Source organism: Arvicola amphibius, chromosome 6 (genome assembly GCF_903992535.2).
Source record: "Arvicola amphibius chromosome 6, mArvAmp1.2, whole genome shotgun sequence".
In the NCBI taxonomy this organism is placed as follows: domain Eukaryota; kingdom Metazoa; phylum Chordata; class Mammalia; order Rodentia; family Cricetidae; genus Arvicola; species Arvicola amphibius.
Window position 1 is genome coordinate 31,044,527 of NC_052052.2, and position 17,497 is coordinate 31,062,023.

Below are 17,497 nucleotides of genomic sequence, written 5' to 3' on the forward strand. Positions count from 1 at the left end.
AATGTGTTCTCCCCCCCCCCCCCCCCCCCCCATTTACTATGCTATGTAGTCTATAGCAAGCTTCACTTTTAGCAATTCTCCTACCTCTGCTCATCAAATGCTGGAAGAGCAGACATACCAACATATCTGGTAGATGTTGATTTCAACAACAAAGATACAGTGTTTCAGAGAAAACAGATTCATGGTATTTGGTTCTGTGTGAAAGAACCCAACCCTTACCTTGGAACTGGGAAAGGTCTACATCTGACCAGTTAACACTGCTGGCAATTCGACAGCTTTCCTTCAGCATATCAAGTGTTGCATACCAATCACTTGAAACACCTAAAAAGTAATGGTGACAATACTGTTAACTCTGGGATAGTGACTGCTGGAAGAATACATACAGTGAGTGGCCTTATTTCTGACACTGGCTGATCCTGTCTAGTCTTAGAAAGGGATGTTTACCAATTGTATCAGGCTTTGAATCAACTTCCTCTGAGTTCCATGTCTCTCCATTTTTCAAGTAAAATAAAGAGAACACCGACAGGTAGTGTAAGATCCTGGCAATGAACTTAAGGCTTTAATGCTGTTCTTCTAATCTCTAGTCTGACAGTCTGCAAATAGCCTTATCACCTTAAAAACTTGGTGCTGGCCCTTTTCATCTGTACAGTATAAATAATGACCAGGAAGGGAAACTCTCATGCAAATGAGTGTTCTTGCCTCTTTCAAATTTCATTTTCCTACTTTGTAGCTGACCTTAGAAGATACATTGTTGTTGAGGATAATGATCATGGAAGAGCATTTGCTTAGTGTATGGTGAGGCTATAGATTCAATCTCCTACACTACCAAAAAGTTATTCTCTTCATAAGTTATAATGGACATTTTCTATTTAGAAGCAACATAGTATAAGCAAATGCTCCAACCTACGGGAATGGATAGGATTATACAGTGAAAGGGGCTGCTAACAAGCTTAGGCAACCTTAGGAACCAGAAATGCCTTAACACAGTCTTCCAGAAGTGAGCAAATGCTACCCACTAAATAAGCATTGCTGGCTTTAGTCCTTTTTGACTATCTGGTGTTATGGATGTCCAAGACACCCACAGCAGTGTCATCTTATGCAAATGGCTTCAGTTCTCTTGGGTTGTGCTTTGCCTTTCTATAGACTTTGTTAAATTATGCTTGATTTGGAAGAATAATGATGTATCTGGGTTGTCTAGTACACAATGAGTACCCAAGTAGCTTCCAATCCTCTCTATTAAAGAAAATTTGTTTAGTCCCACCTCATACGCATGGGATATATAATTCACTGGAATGCATCAGAGCCACTGAGATTACTTCTAACTCCCAAGGGGTGACTTCTCTCTGTCAGGTGCCACTGGCAAATAAGTCTGAAGAGAGTGCCAATAGTTGATTCTAACTGGACTTTTTCTCTCTAGCACCACAGACTTCTGTTTCCTGAAACCGCCCAATCTGTCATTAACCATTCCCTGAGACATACGAATAACAAGCTTAAGTTTTTGAAGACTATATAAATATTTACAAGGCATACAATACCATTTTCCTTGTCCCTAAAAGAGCTTTAATTCTACAATACAACTTTCTCATGGCATTTATCTAAAAATAAATGCAAAAGATCTAAGAAATATTTCATTAAGACAGAAAATTTTCAATTATGGAGTCTACTTAGAATTATTAACCTGGAAAAATAAAACCAACCATTGTTCAATAGATTCTTTTTGGTTTTTTTTTCTGGAACTAGCTCTTATAGACCAGGCTAGCCTCAAACTCACAGAGATCTGCCTGGCTCTGCCTCCCGAATGTTGGGATTAAAGGTGTGTGCCACCACCCCCTGGCTGTTCAATAGATTCTTAAAATACTCATTTTAAAATATTCATTTTGATTTTTTGTTTGTTTTAGTAAAATAGAAGATAAACATAGGGTTGAGACTAGCTCAGACCGCCTGTTGAGAAACTCCTAAAAAAATAAAAACAACAAGTAATGTATTCTAAATCGTAAGAGCTATAATAAAGATTCAAATAGAGGTCTTTATGGCATAGCTTGTGATGTTTCTTGTAGACTTACATAGTCTTACAGGAGTGCAAATAGATCACACATTCCAGTCATTCAAATCTCACTAAAAGCAGTGGCAGGGGCAACACAAGAATATAAGCAAAACTCTAAGGCTGAGTTTGCCTATGCTGATGCATTTTAATTAAGGAAATCTGTAGGTCACCCATCTGTAGGTTGAATAAGATGTAAACTACAGGACTAAAATGAAAAAAGAGGAAAGGAAACAAGTAAAAAAGGTTTCAGTAGTAAGTTCTACACGAGGCCCAAATAACAAAGGACAGGTCTAATTCAGTTATTCAAACACAAGCAGAAGGAACTTACCAGAATTACAGGATACCTGTTGTGGGGGTGGGGGTGGCTGATGTGCTAATGTCTGATGCTGATGGTTTGGATGGTGCTGTATGTGCTGATGTGGAGAGGGGTGCTGGGAATGAGGCGGCTGGAGCTGGCTGTGTTGCTGTGGGTGTGATGCTGGGTGTTGGGGACGCTGTGGGTGTTGTGGTAAACCATGCGGTCGATGTGGTGTGTGTGGAGAGGGCTGTGTGTGCATTTGGGGGTGGGACAGCGAGACCTGTGCAACCGAATTACTGCCTGTGGCATTGAGGCCACTGTGACTGTTGGGCAGGCTGCTTTGGTTACTGTGTGGGTGAGAGCTCACTGTACTGCTAGGAGAGTGTTGATAGGAACATGAAGTATGGGGCTGCTGGGAAGATTCGGAAGGGATGCTCATCAAACCTAAAACAGAGTAAGAGCATTCACGGTTAGATTTCCTTCTATCTTATGACAACTGCAATAGAATTATATACAAAGCAAGGCATTCATATGTAAGAAAGCAATACATGAACACACATGCACACACATACAGTTTTTTTTTTTTTTTTCTTAAATATTTATTTATGTATTATGTATACAATATTCTGTGTGTATGCCTGCAAGGCCAGAAGAGGGCACCAGACCCCATTACAGATGGTTGTGAGCCACCATGTGGTTGCTGGGAATTGAACTCAGGACCTTTGGAAGAGCAGGCAATGCTCTTAACCTCTGAGCCATCTCTCCAGCCCCCACATACAGTTTTTTAAAACTGCCATAAACAAACCCACAAACATGGCGATATTAAACTCCAGGGGCTTCTCAGTGCTAATGCTAGTAAGAATAAAAAGAAAACCCATGTATTCTTGTGGTGTAACCACTACCACTCCAACATCCCATATGCCACAGATGTGGTGTGGGAATTCTTCAGCACAGTGCTCTAGGGCACCCTCTAATCAAGTCAGCTATGCATGCAAGTTGAAATGAATGTGTCGTTCCTTTGCCACAACATAAATATACACAGAAATCAGTAAGCCACAAGAGGCATAATCTTACCAAAACCTCATTGTAACTGTTCTAAAATTAAGCAAATCTAACACCTAATTTGTGAAATTAAAACATCTATATTACCAAAAAGAAGCTCACCTTGTTGACTGAGTGACTGCTCAAAAACTGACTTATAAAGACTCCGAAATGAGGCACTGAGATCTTCAAAATTGTATTCTGTGAAAAGCAGTTGTTTATCTCGTTCTGGAAGGTTATACTGTGGCTGCTGCTGAGGCGTTAATGATTGAGAGACTGGTTCTGGATGATTAGTCACCTAATAAAAGACAACAATGAATATAATGGCTTGATATTAGTGTCAATCACCTCAGCCTATGGCTTTCCCATCTTTTAACCAGGCACACCTTTGAAGGGTCATAGGAAAATCACTGGCACGAATCTTGAGGAACCACAGAAATCCAATCCAGCTTCCACTTGCACAAGCAGTGAGTTCAAAGAAATTCAATGGCTTTGTGAAGACAATGCAAGTGAGAGACAAGCTGAGACTGGAATTCTCCCTGTCTCTCTCCGCATCGTGATTTCCACAGACTGCACTATACTATAAAGCTACCAAATCCTGCTTCCATCTCTCTGTATCATCTTCATGTAAGTTCAAATACCATCAGCAGACATAGGACACTGACCAAAACAGCATTCGATTTTAGAAGGAACTGAAGGGAACATGAATGGAAGAGATAAACAATACAGAAGACTGGAGGGTCTGTCCAGCATGTGCAATACCCCGACAACAATCCTAATACTAACTCTTCTCCCACTAAAGACACCCAAACAATGACTCCCAAATCTGCAAACCCAAAGGAGATCCTGAGGTATACAGATAGCATAGATATACCACCAAGGCCTCAAAAAATAAGAAGCATTGAGTGTATGTTAAGTTTAAAAGGCACATTTGTTCATCTATGCTTGGGTCAGTTAGCTGCCTGCATGCCGTGTCATGTATGTAATCATGAGCCCCTGGAATCCTAGCAGGCCTAGGACAATATGGAGAGCGCAGGGAAGCTCAGAGGTCACTTAGTCTGTACATACAACTGTGAACAAAAATTAGCTCTGAAAACTGTACAACCTGAAATGAGATTTTTTTTAAAAAAAAATAACTACATACCTTTTATTTTTATTTTTTGCCATGCTAGAGATGGAACCCATGGTTCTACATATGCTAGGCAAATGCTCTGCCAATAAGTTACATCTACAGCTCTTCATCAACTGTATTTTTGAAGGCTTCTACCAAAAAGTGATAAACTACCATTTGTTTAGTGTCCTGTAATTTAAGGTCTGTATATTTACTAAAAACTTAGTTATTCAAAATGATGCTCATATGGCATTTGCAATAATAAGGAAAATATTAATTTTCTTTTTTCTTTGGTTTTTCTAATTCTAGTTCCAAGAGATCTAAAAACCTCCACATACATATCCACAGACACATATGATACAAAATAGCCATACACATAAGATAAAAATAAATAAACCTCTTTACATTTTAAAATTTTTTTATGAAGAGGAATGACTCCATCAGCTGCATCCTAGTAACCTTACACATGACCACACAAATTATAAAGGAAAAATCCAAGGGCAGATTTTACTGTCATACTCTGATAATTCCCAAACATGACAAGAAGTGGTTCTGTGAAGGGTGCCCTATCTTGTGAGTCAACCATGGGGCAGTTTCTCATTGGTCTCCCTGGCTCAGTAAGGGACAGGTTTGTCTGATTCCCAAAATGGCTATTACTGCAAGATATAAAACTGTTCAACTGCCATAAAAAAAATCCATTGTTTTACTAGAGAACCCATTATTCATGCTGTCTGCACATGGATAGTCTGGTTTGATATTGCCATGTGAGATGTAGGAACTGACATCATTCTGCACAGTATTATTTACCTATAATTATATACTTTTAAGTTTTATGCAGATTTTTTTGTTTTGTTTTAATCAGACAAGGTTTCTGTGTGAAGTCCTGGCTATACTAAAACTCACTCTGTAGACCGGGCTGTCTAAAATTCACAGAGATCTGTCTGTCTCTGCCTCCCAAGTACTGGGATTAAAAGTGTGCATCACCACCGCCTAGTCCTTTATGTAGATTCTTAAACTAATCTATGTAAGTAATAAAACTGCTTAATCACGTATAAATTATCTTCTAAGGCTACAGACTTGTAGCACAGAGCACTGTCCACTGTTGCTTAAGAAGTATCTGACACTTTGTTGGGTTTTTGCTGTTGTTTTTGGTTTTTCAAGGTAGGGTTTTTCTCCGTGTGGTCCTGGCTGTCCTGGAACTTACACTGTAACCCAGGCTGGCCTCAGACTCAAGAGATCCATCTGCTTCTGCTGGTATTAAAGGTGTATGCCACCACCACCTGGCAACACTTTGTTGTTAAATGAAAGCAGGAGTCTATAATGCCTAGTTCAACAGTCTGATACACTCACACAAGAGGTGTGACATGCTAGTTCTTTTGCCCTCTAGTCTGAGGAATGTTGTTGCCCCTTCTCCTCCCCCAACCTCCTTTCTCATAGACAGGTCTCAGGTATCCCAGCCTGAATCTGAACTCATTATATACCTAAGACCAGCGTTTTAGCTTCTGATCCTCCTTCCTCCACATCCCAAGTACTGGGATTACAGACCGGTACTACCTGCCCAAATTTAAGGCTTCATGCATGCTAGATGGCACTCTATCAAAGGAACTACAGTCTCAGACCCAATAAATGTTTAATGCTTACTTTTATGTTACAATACTAAGCCCTAATCTTTGATTTCTTTGGTATCAAGACACTTGACACTTAAGCAACTAAAAATCATTAAATATTTGCTTACTAACAATCTCTTCATTTCTTTAATCACCTAAGTACAGTAGGCTCTCCACATCTGTGGGTTCCATGTCTGTGGATTCAACCAAACAGATAAAAAATATTTTGGGAAAAATTCTTTTGTCATGTACATTATAATAGGTATTTAAGTCACTGAAAGAGGATTTAAAATAAGTGAACTGTGTAGGTCACATGCAAGTACTACACCATTACGTACAAGGGACATGAACGTTGTGCTAGGTAGGTTTTTGTCAACTTGATACATCTGAGAAGAGGGAACCTCAACTGAAAAGGTGTCTCCATTAGACTGGCCCACGGGGCATTTTTTTTTTAACTAACTATTGTAGGGGAAGGTCCTGGTCCACTGTCAGGAGTGTTACCTCTGGGCTAGTGCTGTTGGGTGCTAAAAGAAAGCAAGCTGAGCAAGCCATGAGGAGTAAGTCACTAAGCAGCACTCCTCTATAGCTGCTACTTCAGTTCCTGCCTACTGGGTTTCTGCCTGATTTCCTATAGTGGACTGTATGCTCTAAGAAAATAAACCCCCTCTTCCCCAATTTGCTTTTGGTCATGGTATCACAACAACAGAAACCTAACTAGAATAAGCATTCTTTGATTTTCATATCTACTGGTGAAGAAGAGAGGCTTTGTATCTTTGTCCTGTGTGCTTTTCCTATTACAACAGTGAACAGCATGTTGTATAACTCTTGGGGCCTATACTGTTTAACAGGAAGGACTGTAACCAGATCTCCCAAAAAGAACATCTGATAACGCAAAGGTCATCTTCTTATAAGAGGTAACAAATGACTACAAGAGTAAAAATATTTATACACAAGTCCCTCACACTATGGCTTTATTTTCCAGACTGAAATAAAAGATAACTTGAAGGTATCAGTTCTTTCCCTGCACCATGTGGATTCTGGGGATGAATTCACAGAGCTACCTCATTAGCCCACATCTTCATTTTTTTTAAGTTGGCATTTAATGTATGCTTGGTTGAATTTCTGTACTAAATGATTATCTAACAAAGAAACTAACTTCATCAGGACTTACCGGTGTATAACTATGCACACTTCCAACGCTGTTCAAATTAACAGACGCCAAACTCTGGTCTGAGAGACTGTTGTTAAGGCTGCTGCGTGGGCTATCACTGCCGTCCTGATCAGTGTTGTACAATGTTACCTGGAATGTAAAGAAAAGCAGCATCTGAATACACAGCTATAAAGAAGCACTACAAAACCAAAACTGACCCTACAGCATAAAACAAAAAGCCAGTGGTCTTTCCTTCGGGGTCTGTGCCAATTCCAAGTTCAAATATGAATTCCTAAATCACTACCATAAAACAATTTTCTTACTGCTCTCAATCTAAAGAACATACCTGCCTAGAACATAAAATGTAGCAGGTATAATTAGTAAATATTTACTATCAGAAGGTAATAAAAAAATCTATCATGTGTAGATATGTGTGGTAGATGTGTCCACACATGCAAGTGTGTTCCTGTGGTAGTATTTTGTTTGTGGTCTAGCAAAAGTTTGCCTGAAGATCAGAGTGCGGAGCAAGCCACTAGCCATAGAGGCCAGGCAGTGGTGGCACACACCTTTAATCCCAGCACTTGGGAGACAGAGACAGACAGATCTCTGTAAATTCAAGGCCACCCTGGTATACCTGAGACTGATTGAGTGTAACAGAGAAACAGAGCCAGGTAGTGTGGCTCACACCTTTAATCCCAGCTCTTGGGAGTCACACACCTTTAATCCCAGCATTAGGGATAGAGGTGAAGTGAAGAAGGAATATGGCTGGCAAAGAGAGGAATATAAGGCAGGAAGAGACAGGAGCTCAAGGCATTCAGTCTGAGATTTTGTAGATAAAGCATTCTTTCAGTCTGATGATTCAGAGATAGGACTGCCCCTCTGGTCTGAGGTAGAGGTAAGAACGCTCTAGTGGCTGTCTGCTCTTCTCTGATCTTTCAGCTTTCACCCCCTAATATCTGACTCCGAGTTTTTATTATTAAGACAAACCAGAATTCACACTAAATGTTCCTTTTTTTAAAAAAATTTCAAAATCATCAGTGTTTCTTAAATTAAAAACCCATAAAACTATGGATATTTGATATTTTTAATTGGCATATATGGCATAGTGAAAATTATAACAACTTATAATTGACTAATTCACTTAAATAGGCATTAACCCAATTTACATGCAGAAATTAAAATTTTCATTCCAGTAAAGAAGTAAAATGAAAGAGTGATGTTCTACATCTTTGTAAATTCTCGGTGTCTGACTTGATAAGAAATGCCTAGCTTCTTATTAGCTGCTTCAACATGTAGTCAGTCAATGTGCTGCTTTAAGTGCAAGCACAAAAAGCATTGATGAACTCATGTAATCACGGATAATCTTTGACACATCAAAACATGCCACATATCAAGTTTTTAAAAACTGAAGTTGAAATATGGAATTAGAAACCATGGCATTAAATTCTTTTATACTCAGTCAAAATCTGTTCTACCTTGTACTTTGAAGTAACTGCAAATTATTATCTATACGTAATGTTATAACATCATCTGGAATACAATTTCTTAAATCACCATCTAAGTGTTGACATATTTCATTCACTATCACATCTGTTAACACCATCCCAATCCCATTAGAAACTGAAATATCTTAGCGGTGAGAAGGCGGCAGACTCACTGTAGTGGAGTCTCCTAAAATTCAAGGTCTTTCATTTGAAAGCTTGAATTTTACCTTAAGAATCAGTCAATACTGATTGTTTTTCCTGAAGTAGCAGAATTGCTATGTTCATTTGTAAAATATTATTTGCCAACACTTAAACTAAATAATCTGTTACAGTTGTTCTTCCAAATGAAAACAGTAATCCATGAACATGGCAGCTCCCAACTCAACTACACACATGCTTTTTTTAAATACTCACTGTACTCAGTAAAGTATTTCTGCATTCTCCCCACGGAATGCTAAACATGCATGTGCTCCATAGGAACAATTCAATACAACTATTTCTCCTGCTATACCAAAGTAAACCTAGTTTTAAGTTTTGTTTAGCTTGAGATCTGTGGCAGTGGAGAATACAGAGATCTACTAGTATGGAGGGTGCTGTTACCTCAATTAGGCTAAAATGCAGTAGGCTAATGTTATCTACCACTGGTTTGGGCACACCAGTGAAAAACAAATGCAAACACAACAAGTATGTTATTATGAGGCCAGCTCTGACGTCAATGGACTCATGACAAAGGACTGAGTTACTTGGACATCCAGAGCTGACACCACCTTGCTGTTTTCCCCAAGCCTTGCTGGAGCTCCTCCTCACCATCCATGTCAGAGGCCTTATTTGTTCTACGATATGGACCATCTACAACTACTGATAGGTTTTTCTTTTTCTTTTCTTTCTTTCTTTCTTTTCTTTTTTTTGAGACAGGGTTTCTCTGTAGCTTTGGAGCCTGTCCTGTAACTAGCTCTTGTAGACCAGACTGGCCTCGAACTCACAGAGATCCATCCATCTCCCTCTGCCTCCTGAGTGCTGGTATTAAAGGCGTGTGCCAACCCCCCTACCCCGACAGGTTTTTCTATTTTAGAATTATTTATGGTTACTCCTCCACAATGCCTTGTTTCCTATTGCATTATCTGCTCGAAATATTACTGCTTTCTTCCTATTAAAAATATTTTATCTGGCTGAGAACTTTATCGTTATCTTCTATAATTTAGACTTCAGAGCTATGTAAAATTAAGTTTTCTTCACAGAAGATGATTTTCCCTTGTACACTTAAGGAAGACATTGTTGGATTTATTCAAAGAGTCTATATCTATTCTTATATTAGTACCACAATTTCATTTATAGTAGGCTTTCTCTTAATATTTGGAAGAACAAATTCTCCTTTAAGTTTGTGTGTACAGACTCGAGTACCTCAGGTGCCAACATCAGCAATGTTATCTACTTCTTTGTGACAGTGATTCTCACTGACTTAGTTTATCAATTAAGCCAGACTGGCTGGCCACTGAGCCAAGGATCCTCCCTTTCTCCCCGTCTTCAGTGGAGGGTTACAATGTACATCACCATGTCCAGTATCTTTACAAGGGTTCTAGGATTCACCTAGGCACTCATGTTTCCAAAGTTCTGTAGTATGAATATGAAATGCCCCCCTCCAGACTCACATATTTAGCACTTGGTCCCTAGCTGGTAGTGCCATCTGGGAAGGTTGTGAGGCCTTCAGGGATTGTGAACAGTGCCACACCACTTTCTGCTTTCTGAATGCTGATGCAATGTGACGAGCTTGGCCTCTGCTGCCACAACATCCCCACATGAGTGCAAATCCTTCCTCAGTTTTTTTCTAGTCAGGTACTCTGTCACACAAATGAGCAAGTAACTATACTACAAGAGGCAATTGCCTTACCAAATGAGCTGTTCCCTAGACCCATATTTTCTTTTTTGGCCATTTGGCTTCCCACATTCTCAAGTTTGTCTCCATCCTTCTGTCCGTCCTTCTATCCAACCTCCCTCCCTCCGTTCCTCTCTAAAAGCATATCAGGATTTTGACTGACATCAATCACATCAGTATCAACTGGGAAAAACTGTCTTCTTGGGGCTGGAGAGATGGCTCAGCGGTTAAGAGCATTGCCTGCTCTTCCAAAGGTCCTGAGTTCAATTCCCAGCAACCACATGGTGGCTCACAACCATCTGTAATGGGGTCTGATACCCTCTTCTGGCTTGCAGGCATACACGCAGAAAGAATATTATATACATAATAAATAAATATTTTTTAAAAACTGACTTCTTTACAATAGCCATCTACATAAAGATTGCATGTTTAGTTATAGCTTTATTTTCTGTCAATAATAATTTAAAATTTCATGTATAATTCATCTTTTATTTAATTCTAGGTACTTGGCATATTTTAATGCTAATTTAAATGTCTCACTTAAAATATCCTAAGCCACTGAGATATCTCAATGGAAAAATGGCATTTGCTGCCAAGTATAATGACCTAATTTTAAACTCTAGAACCCTCATGGTGGGAGGAGAAAAACAACTCCAGAAAGTTGTCCCCTGACCTCCACATATGTGCAATGGTCTGTGCGTCCATCTTCCTTCCCACAGTTAATTAACATACATTTTTTAAAAATCTGTCTGTGGATAGTTATAGAAATACAACTGATTTCTAAGATCAAATACTGGTCTACTATCAAGAGAGTTTACTAAATTTACATCTTAAAACACTATCACTTTATCTGTATATGCTTTTGAGTTTTCTATGTAAATAATCAAGTTATCCGTGAGTGACAACTCAACAGCTTCTTTTATCTCCCCATGTGTCTACATAATATCTTCAACATGTCTTTTAGCGTCTCTGTGAACAGCATTCATAACAGTCTTAATAATCGTTCCTAGACTAGTTGTACCATCCATGTTATTTCAGGTCTGACTGTGAAATTCTCCACATTACTGGATGTTTTCTTCCTTCCTACTTCTCTGCCTGGTCCCTTCTTTTGCCTCGTGACCAGTGCTGGCCTGCTGGTATGCATCACCACGCCCAGCTACTGCCTGGTACTTTCTTACCCCATAGAAGACATTATGACTTTCACCTTTTCCAGACGTGTTTTTATGTCCTCATAAATGTTCTCTGGCTTCTCGTTTATAGAATAGTTACCTAAAATACTTTCTATTTCACTGACTTCTCATTTTATTACCATCATCCTTCACTTCGTTTGTTTTGCTTGTTTTGAGACACTTAAGTCATTAATAATTAACCTTTGTGAGGCCTATTATACATAACTGAGGCTATTACTTTGTATCTCACAGGCTTAAGTCACTTATATTTTTCATTGACTTTCAAGTATTTTCTAATTTATGTCATATTTCTATGATCCTTAAGAGCCTACTGTTTTACAAATTCTGGAGGAGCTTTCTGACTATCCTTTTGCTATGACTTCTAAGCCTAATTCTACTGTAATGAAAAATACAATCTGTATGGTTATTAATACATCTTCCAAATTGGCCAGGGCCTTCTTTACGACCTAAGATAAATCAGCATTATATGACTGATTTTGGTAACTATTACATATTTTGTAACTGTTGTAATATAGATTTTCTAATTTGGGTTCAAATTTTCTACAACTCTAATGTAATTTTTTTGTTGTTGTTTGCTATTGTGATCTTGATTTTCTTTATCTGAGTTTATAAACATGTTAAAAGCTAGGTAGTGGTGGCGCATGCCTTTAATCCCAGCACTCAGGAGGCAGAGGCAGGTGGATCTCTGTGAGTTTGAGGCCTGCCTGGTCCAAGAGAGGTTCCAAAGCTACAGAGAAACCCTGTCTCGATCCCCCCCAAAAAATGTTAAAATCTACCATTATAAATAATGATCTGTCTATTTCCTCTTTCAATCCTGTCAGTTTTTTGAGGGTATGCTATTAGATGTATACAAATATTTATCATTTCACAATAAAATACAAATACACCTTATAAAATACAAATTTTCACTTAAGATGTATCTTTTATAAGTAGTGCCAAGGTGAACTTTTCTTCCCCTAACCAGTCTAAAACCCTTGTCTTTAAAGTTAAGTACTGTTTGTATTTACATTTCATGCTATTTCTGGTATAACCAGATTTAAATGCTTTTTGTTTTCTTTCCTTCTATTTCTTCTTTTTTCTTTCCCTTCCTATTTTTGAGATTTATCATATTTCCTTATTCCATTGGTATATTCTTTTTTTTTTCTTTTTTCTTGGTTTTTCGAGACAGGGTTTCTCTGCAGCTTTTTTAGAGCCTGTCCTGGAACTAGCTCTTGTAGACCAGGCTGGCCTCGAACTCACAGAGATCCGCCTGCCTCTGCCTCCCGAGTGCTGGGATTAAAGGCGTGCGCCACCACCGCCCGGCTCCATTGGTATATTCTTAAATTGGTTTTTAAAATAATCTCCAGCAGTGATTTATAAAGGCATGGGACTTCCTTTGATCAGTAATTTGTGGGAAACTATAGCTCTGGATGATCTCCAAATAGAATGTAGCTGTCTTCTAACAAGAATGCTCACGCACCACTCTACAAATAGCTGAGGCTGGTCTGTTATGGTCTGTGTTTAGTCAGAGAACAAACTCTAGCCAATATAACTTGGTATTCACTACAGCTCTCACTAACTGAAATGCAATTTTTGTCCCCTGGAAAGACTGCTAGATTCTGGTTAGTGATGAGTCTACTTTGTTTATAAATCTGAGCCCAAACTCATAGAATTTGGACTTAATAAACACTTAAAAGTAGATATTGCTTACAGAAACCTCAACTCCCAATGGTTCTCGGGATCTTGTCTCCTCCTAAACATCCATTCATTTCACAGTCCGCTCCCTCAGGCTTCTGCAGCCCTCACTCATGCCTGCTCAAGGCTGCTGTCCCTCTGACCTCTTTCATGAATTGGTAAGATATGTCTGAAAGGAAAATTTTATCTCGCCCCACATATTTGCCTGGTCCCTGAATCACTAGCTGTCTGTCTCCATTGTCTCCTTCCTTTTCAGCCCCTCATGTACATGTGCAAGTGTGGTTGTCCGTGTAGGGTGGGGAAAGACAGGCAGAATGGTTTTTCTGGTATTGGGTATCTAAGAAAAATGCAAAAACTGCGACTTCTTAGACATCATATGACTTGGTCAGAAAGTCCTAACATTTCTTCCTGGGTCCTAATAACTTCAGCAGTCCATGGTTAGGCCCTTGGCATCTTTTAGACTACTGCAAAAGCTGTATTAGAGATTTCCAATTTCAAATCATATACTTTACCAGAAAATTTTCAGTTTAGCTGCACATCATTATACAGTTGCTATTGAGATGTACAGATGTCTAGGCCCTATTCACAAAGAGTAATAAGACTGTTAGGATATCACAAAACTCCATTCACTACCAGGAAACACACAAACACTCCCTTCCCAAGTGACTGTAATCATTCCACAGTTGCCATATGGAAAGAAAAATTATTATACTTCTACTCCAAGTGTCCTTTCAAAATTGAAATCTGATTATGTCACAAATAAAACCTTGATACTCTTTACCTTCCTACAAACAACTCCTATAGGTACACGATATAAAATTTGTACTTACATATGTGAATAAGAAAAATCAAAGACTAAAAAGCAGAAAACAGTGCAGACACCGCTAGGAAGAGGAGGGCAAAAGCTCCAGGGACAAGGTAAAAGCAAGAGTGAGGAATGTGAACACAACAAACAAAGGCGCGAGGTCTCAAGACTCCGTGGTTCACAGGAAGAGCCAACTCATGAAGCTCCCAACACATGTGAAGACTTCTGACAAAGAACTGTCTTGGAAGAAGAGGCATTTGCACTCCACTGTGTATCTAGCTGCCAATATCACCAAAAGTATCACCAAAAATACAGCTACCAAATAATACTACCAAATGTGATTTCTGGGTTTATTTCTAGACTTGAATATAACAATAACAGGCTGACTACCATTACAAAATCTCTACGCGGTTGTTAGAATTATGCAAATTGCTTGTTTTATGGGATTCTGTTGATGTCTATTATGTTGATTCTAGTAGAATCACCTGAGAGATAGGCCTGAACACATCCAGGAGATATTATTTTGATTACATTAACTGCTGTGGAAGGACCTATTTTAGCTGTGGGGAAGACCATACCTTGGGTTAAGACCCTGGACTATATAAAAATGGAGAAATCAAGCTAAGTACGGGCATTCATCACTCTGTAACTGGGTTCCCAACACGATGGATTGTGAGTCAGGATAAGCCCTTTCTCCCTCAAATTATTTATCAGCGTACTTTATAAAATCAACAAGAAAAGAAACTGAGAAGAAAATTTCATAAAATTTGAAATTATTTCCTTCAACTACATATTTGGAAAACCAATCAAATTTTCAAAACAAATTGATAAAACATCTGAACTTCACCATACACAACTCTATTGTCAATATAAAAGTAAAATAAATATATTTCTCAAAGACATTTAGAAATGTTGAAAAAGTGGAATTACTTTGTTAGTCACAGTGTTGATTGCCAGAGTTGGAGAGGCACTTCCCGAAATAATACAATCCATTCCCAAAGAATCTGAATCTATGCTATATGGAGTTGAGGCCTAAAATACAAGAACAAAATAAACAATTATTAGCTCATATATCCAACAGTTTGACACAGTTTGAAAGGGATTTTATCAAAATCTCCAACATCTAGTTTTGTGTTTTTTAAATATCAAAATGAGTATCTATTAAAATCCCTTCCAAATTCTTACTATATTATGAAACGCTATTGACCTATTTCTATCAAGTCTACTGGTACAGCTACCCCATACAACTTCAGTGAGTCTCACGATAGGGAAGTGTAGGGTGGAGATGGCTCCTAATAACCTTCTTCACTTCTCCTTTTCAGCCAGTTATCTACTCATAGCTGCAGGCTTGGAACTACCTTTTCCAGACTTATCTGCAGCCCTGTGACTATGTCAGTAGTCAATGGAATGTGAGTAATACATGGAATGTCTGCAGCTTTCTTTGAAAGAAGCTTGCTTGCCTGCAATCTTTTTCCCTTATATTATGCACTAAAACATATATAAGATAGGACTAGTCTTGTTTATCCTGAAAGCTGAGTTAGGCAACAACCAAGAAACACTGGAAAAACAAGATTAGAAAGAATCTGGACATTTGAATGACAGCAGAGCAACAGGACTCTGTCTCCCTCTGACCCAATCTACACTTCTGCCTTCAACTGAGAAATATATATATATGTATATGTATATGTATATATATATATATATATATATATATATATAGTTTAAGCCTCTCTGGTATAATATTATTGCTATTGCTTGCACATAAAACAACAAAACAGTATCATAATATGTCCTATGCACTGTTAAACATAAGTTTCCAAAACATTACACAATGTTGTCTGTTTTTAAAGAGTGTGTGTGTCTCAAAAATTCAACATCAATGTTAAAAGTTTAAAAAAAATAAATATAAATAACTTGTAACCATGGTGCCAATTTCTCTGGATAGAACTCTCACCTTCACATGCCACAACTGAGCACAGACTCTTAAAGGTGCATACTTGGGGCTAGTTTCATCATTTAGTAACAGTAATTGTGCGCTTGCATGAGGTCCAAGGCTCTGGATTCATCCTACCACCAGAAAGCAACAAGAAGCCCTAAAGAAAAATTAATCTACGGATGTCCATCTACGATTAAGATGTTAGAATGAAAAAGATATTAAAATGGCTATGAATATGCTCATGAAATAAAAAACATTTGAACAATAATAAGGAAAAGCTCAGTGAAGAATTAAAAACACAAAAATATTTAATAAAATAAAAACTAGATAAATACCATTTGTGAAAGAAAACTAATCAGTGGCATTGGCTTTACATAAGAATGGAAAAGGAGGGGCTGGAGAGATGGCTCAGAGGGTAAGAGCACAGCCTGCTCTTCCAGAGGTCCAGAGTTCAATTCCCAGCAACCACATGGTGGCTCACAACCATATGTAATGAGATGTGGTGCCTTCCTTGCCAGCGGTACATTGTATGCTTAAGAAATAAATAAAATCTTTAAAAAAAAATGGGGGAAAAAAGAGGAAAGAATTAGTAAACTAAAAGGTTTATCAATAGGAACAATCTAACCTGAACAAAAACTAGAGAAAACAGAGAGCTTTAGAAACTTGTATGACTCGCAAAAGGTCTCATCAGAGACTTCCCTCAATATCAGAACCAATAAGTGCCTTTTTTTATAAAGTAGGATGAGAAAATATTAAGAACCAGCAGTTTTTCTATTCTCCAACAATGAATTTACACATACTCATGAAACGAACCAAATTCATAAGAGCTCCCCACCAAAATCTAATATCCAAGCTCATCAAAGTGAAACACTTTTACATGGAGAATGACAAAGTACTGTAGAAAGAAACTGAAGGAAAACACTAAAATGGCAGAAAGGCCTTTCGTGTATATTGAGAACAGTTAAAATGGTCACACTACCTGAGGTAAATTATAAATTCAAGACAATACTCAAAATACAAGCACATTCTTCACAGAACCGGGAAAACCAACAAACCTACACTCATATAGAAGGGGAGATAAACAAAACAAAAACTACAAAACAAACAAAAAACAAAGCCAATTTTGAACAAAAAGAGCAAAGCTACAAGTATCACAACACCTGTTTACCTGTTTTCATATATAACAGAGCCACAGTAACAAAAAACAATTTTATATCAATATAAAAACAGACATTTAGGTCAATGGACCAGACAACCCAGAAATAAATTCATTCATTCTCAGTG

General features: G+C 38.2%; 1 protein-coding gene across 3 annotated transcripts in view; it reads right to left on the reverse strand.

The window, feature by feature from the left end:
* Positions 1 to 17,497, reverse strand: part of Foxj3 (forkhead box J3) — an 85,691-nt gene that overhangs the window by 7,635 nt on the left and 60,559 nt on the right. For 2 of the 3 annotated variants that reach the window (XM_038332896.2, XM_038332897.2), the window contains exons 6-10: positions 15,208 to 15,309; positions 7,273 to 7,401; positions 3,507 to 3,681; positions 2,373 to 2,786; positions 220 to 321 (exon numbers count right to left, since the gene is read on the reverse strand). In XM_038332896.2, coding sequence (XP_038188824.1) covers positions 220 to 321; positions 2,373 to 2,786; positions 3,507 to 3,681; positions 7,273 to 7,401; positions 15,208 to 15,309 — 922 coding nt within the window. The remainder of the gene's footprint in view (positions 1 to 219; positions 322 to 2,372; positions 2,787 to 3,506; positions 3,682 to 7,272; positions 7,402 to 15,207; positions 15,310 to 17,497) is intronic. The other variant, XM_038332898.2, reaches the window with a different exon arrangement.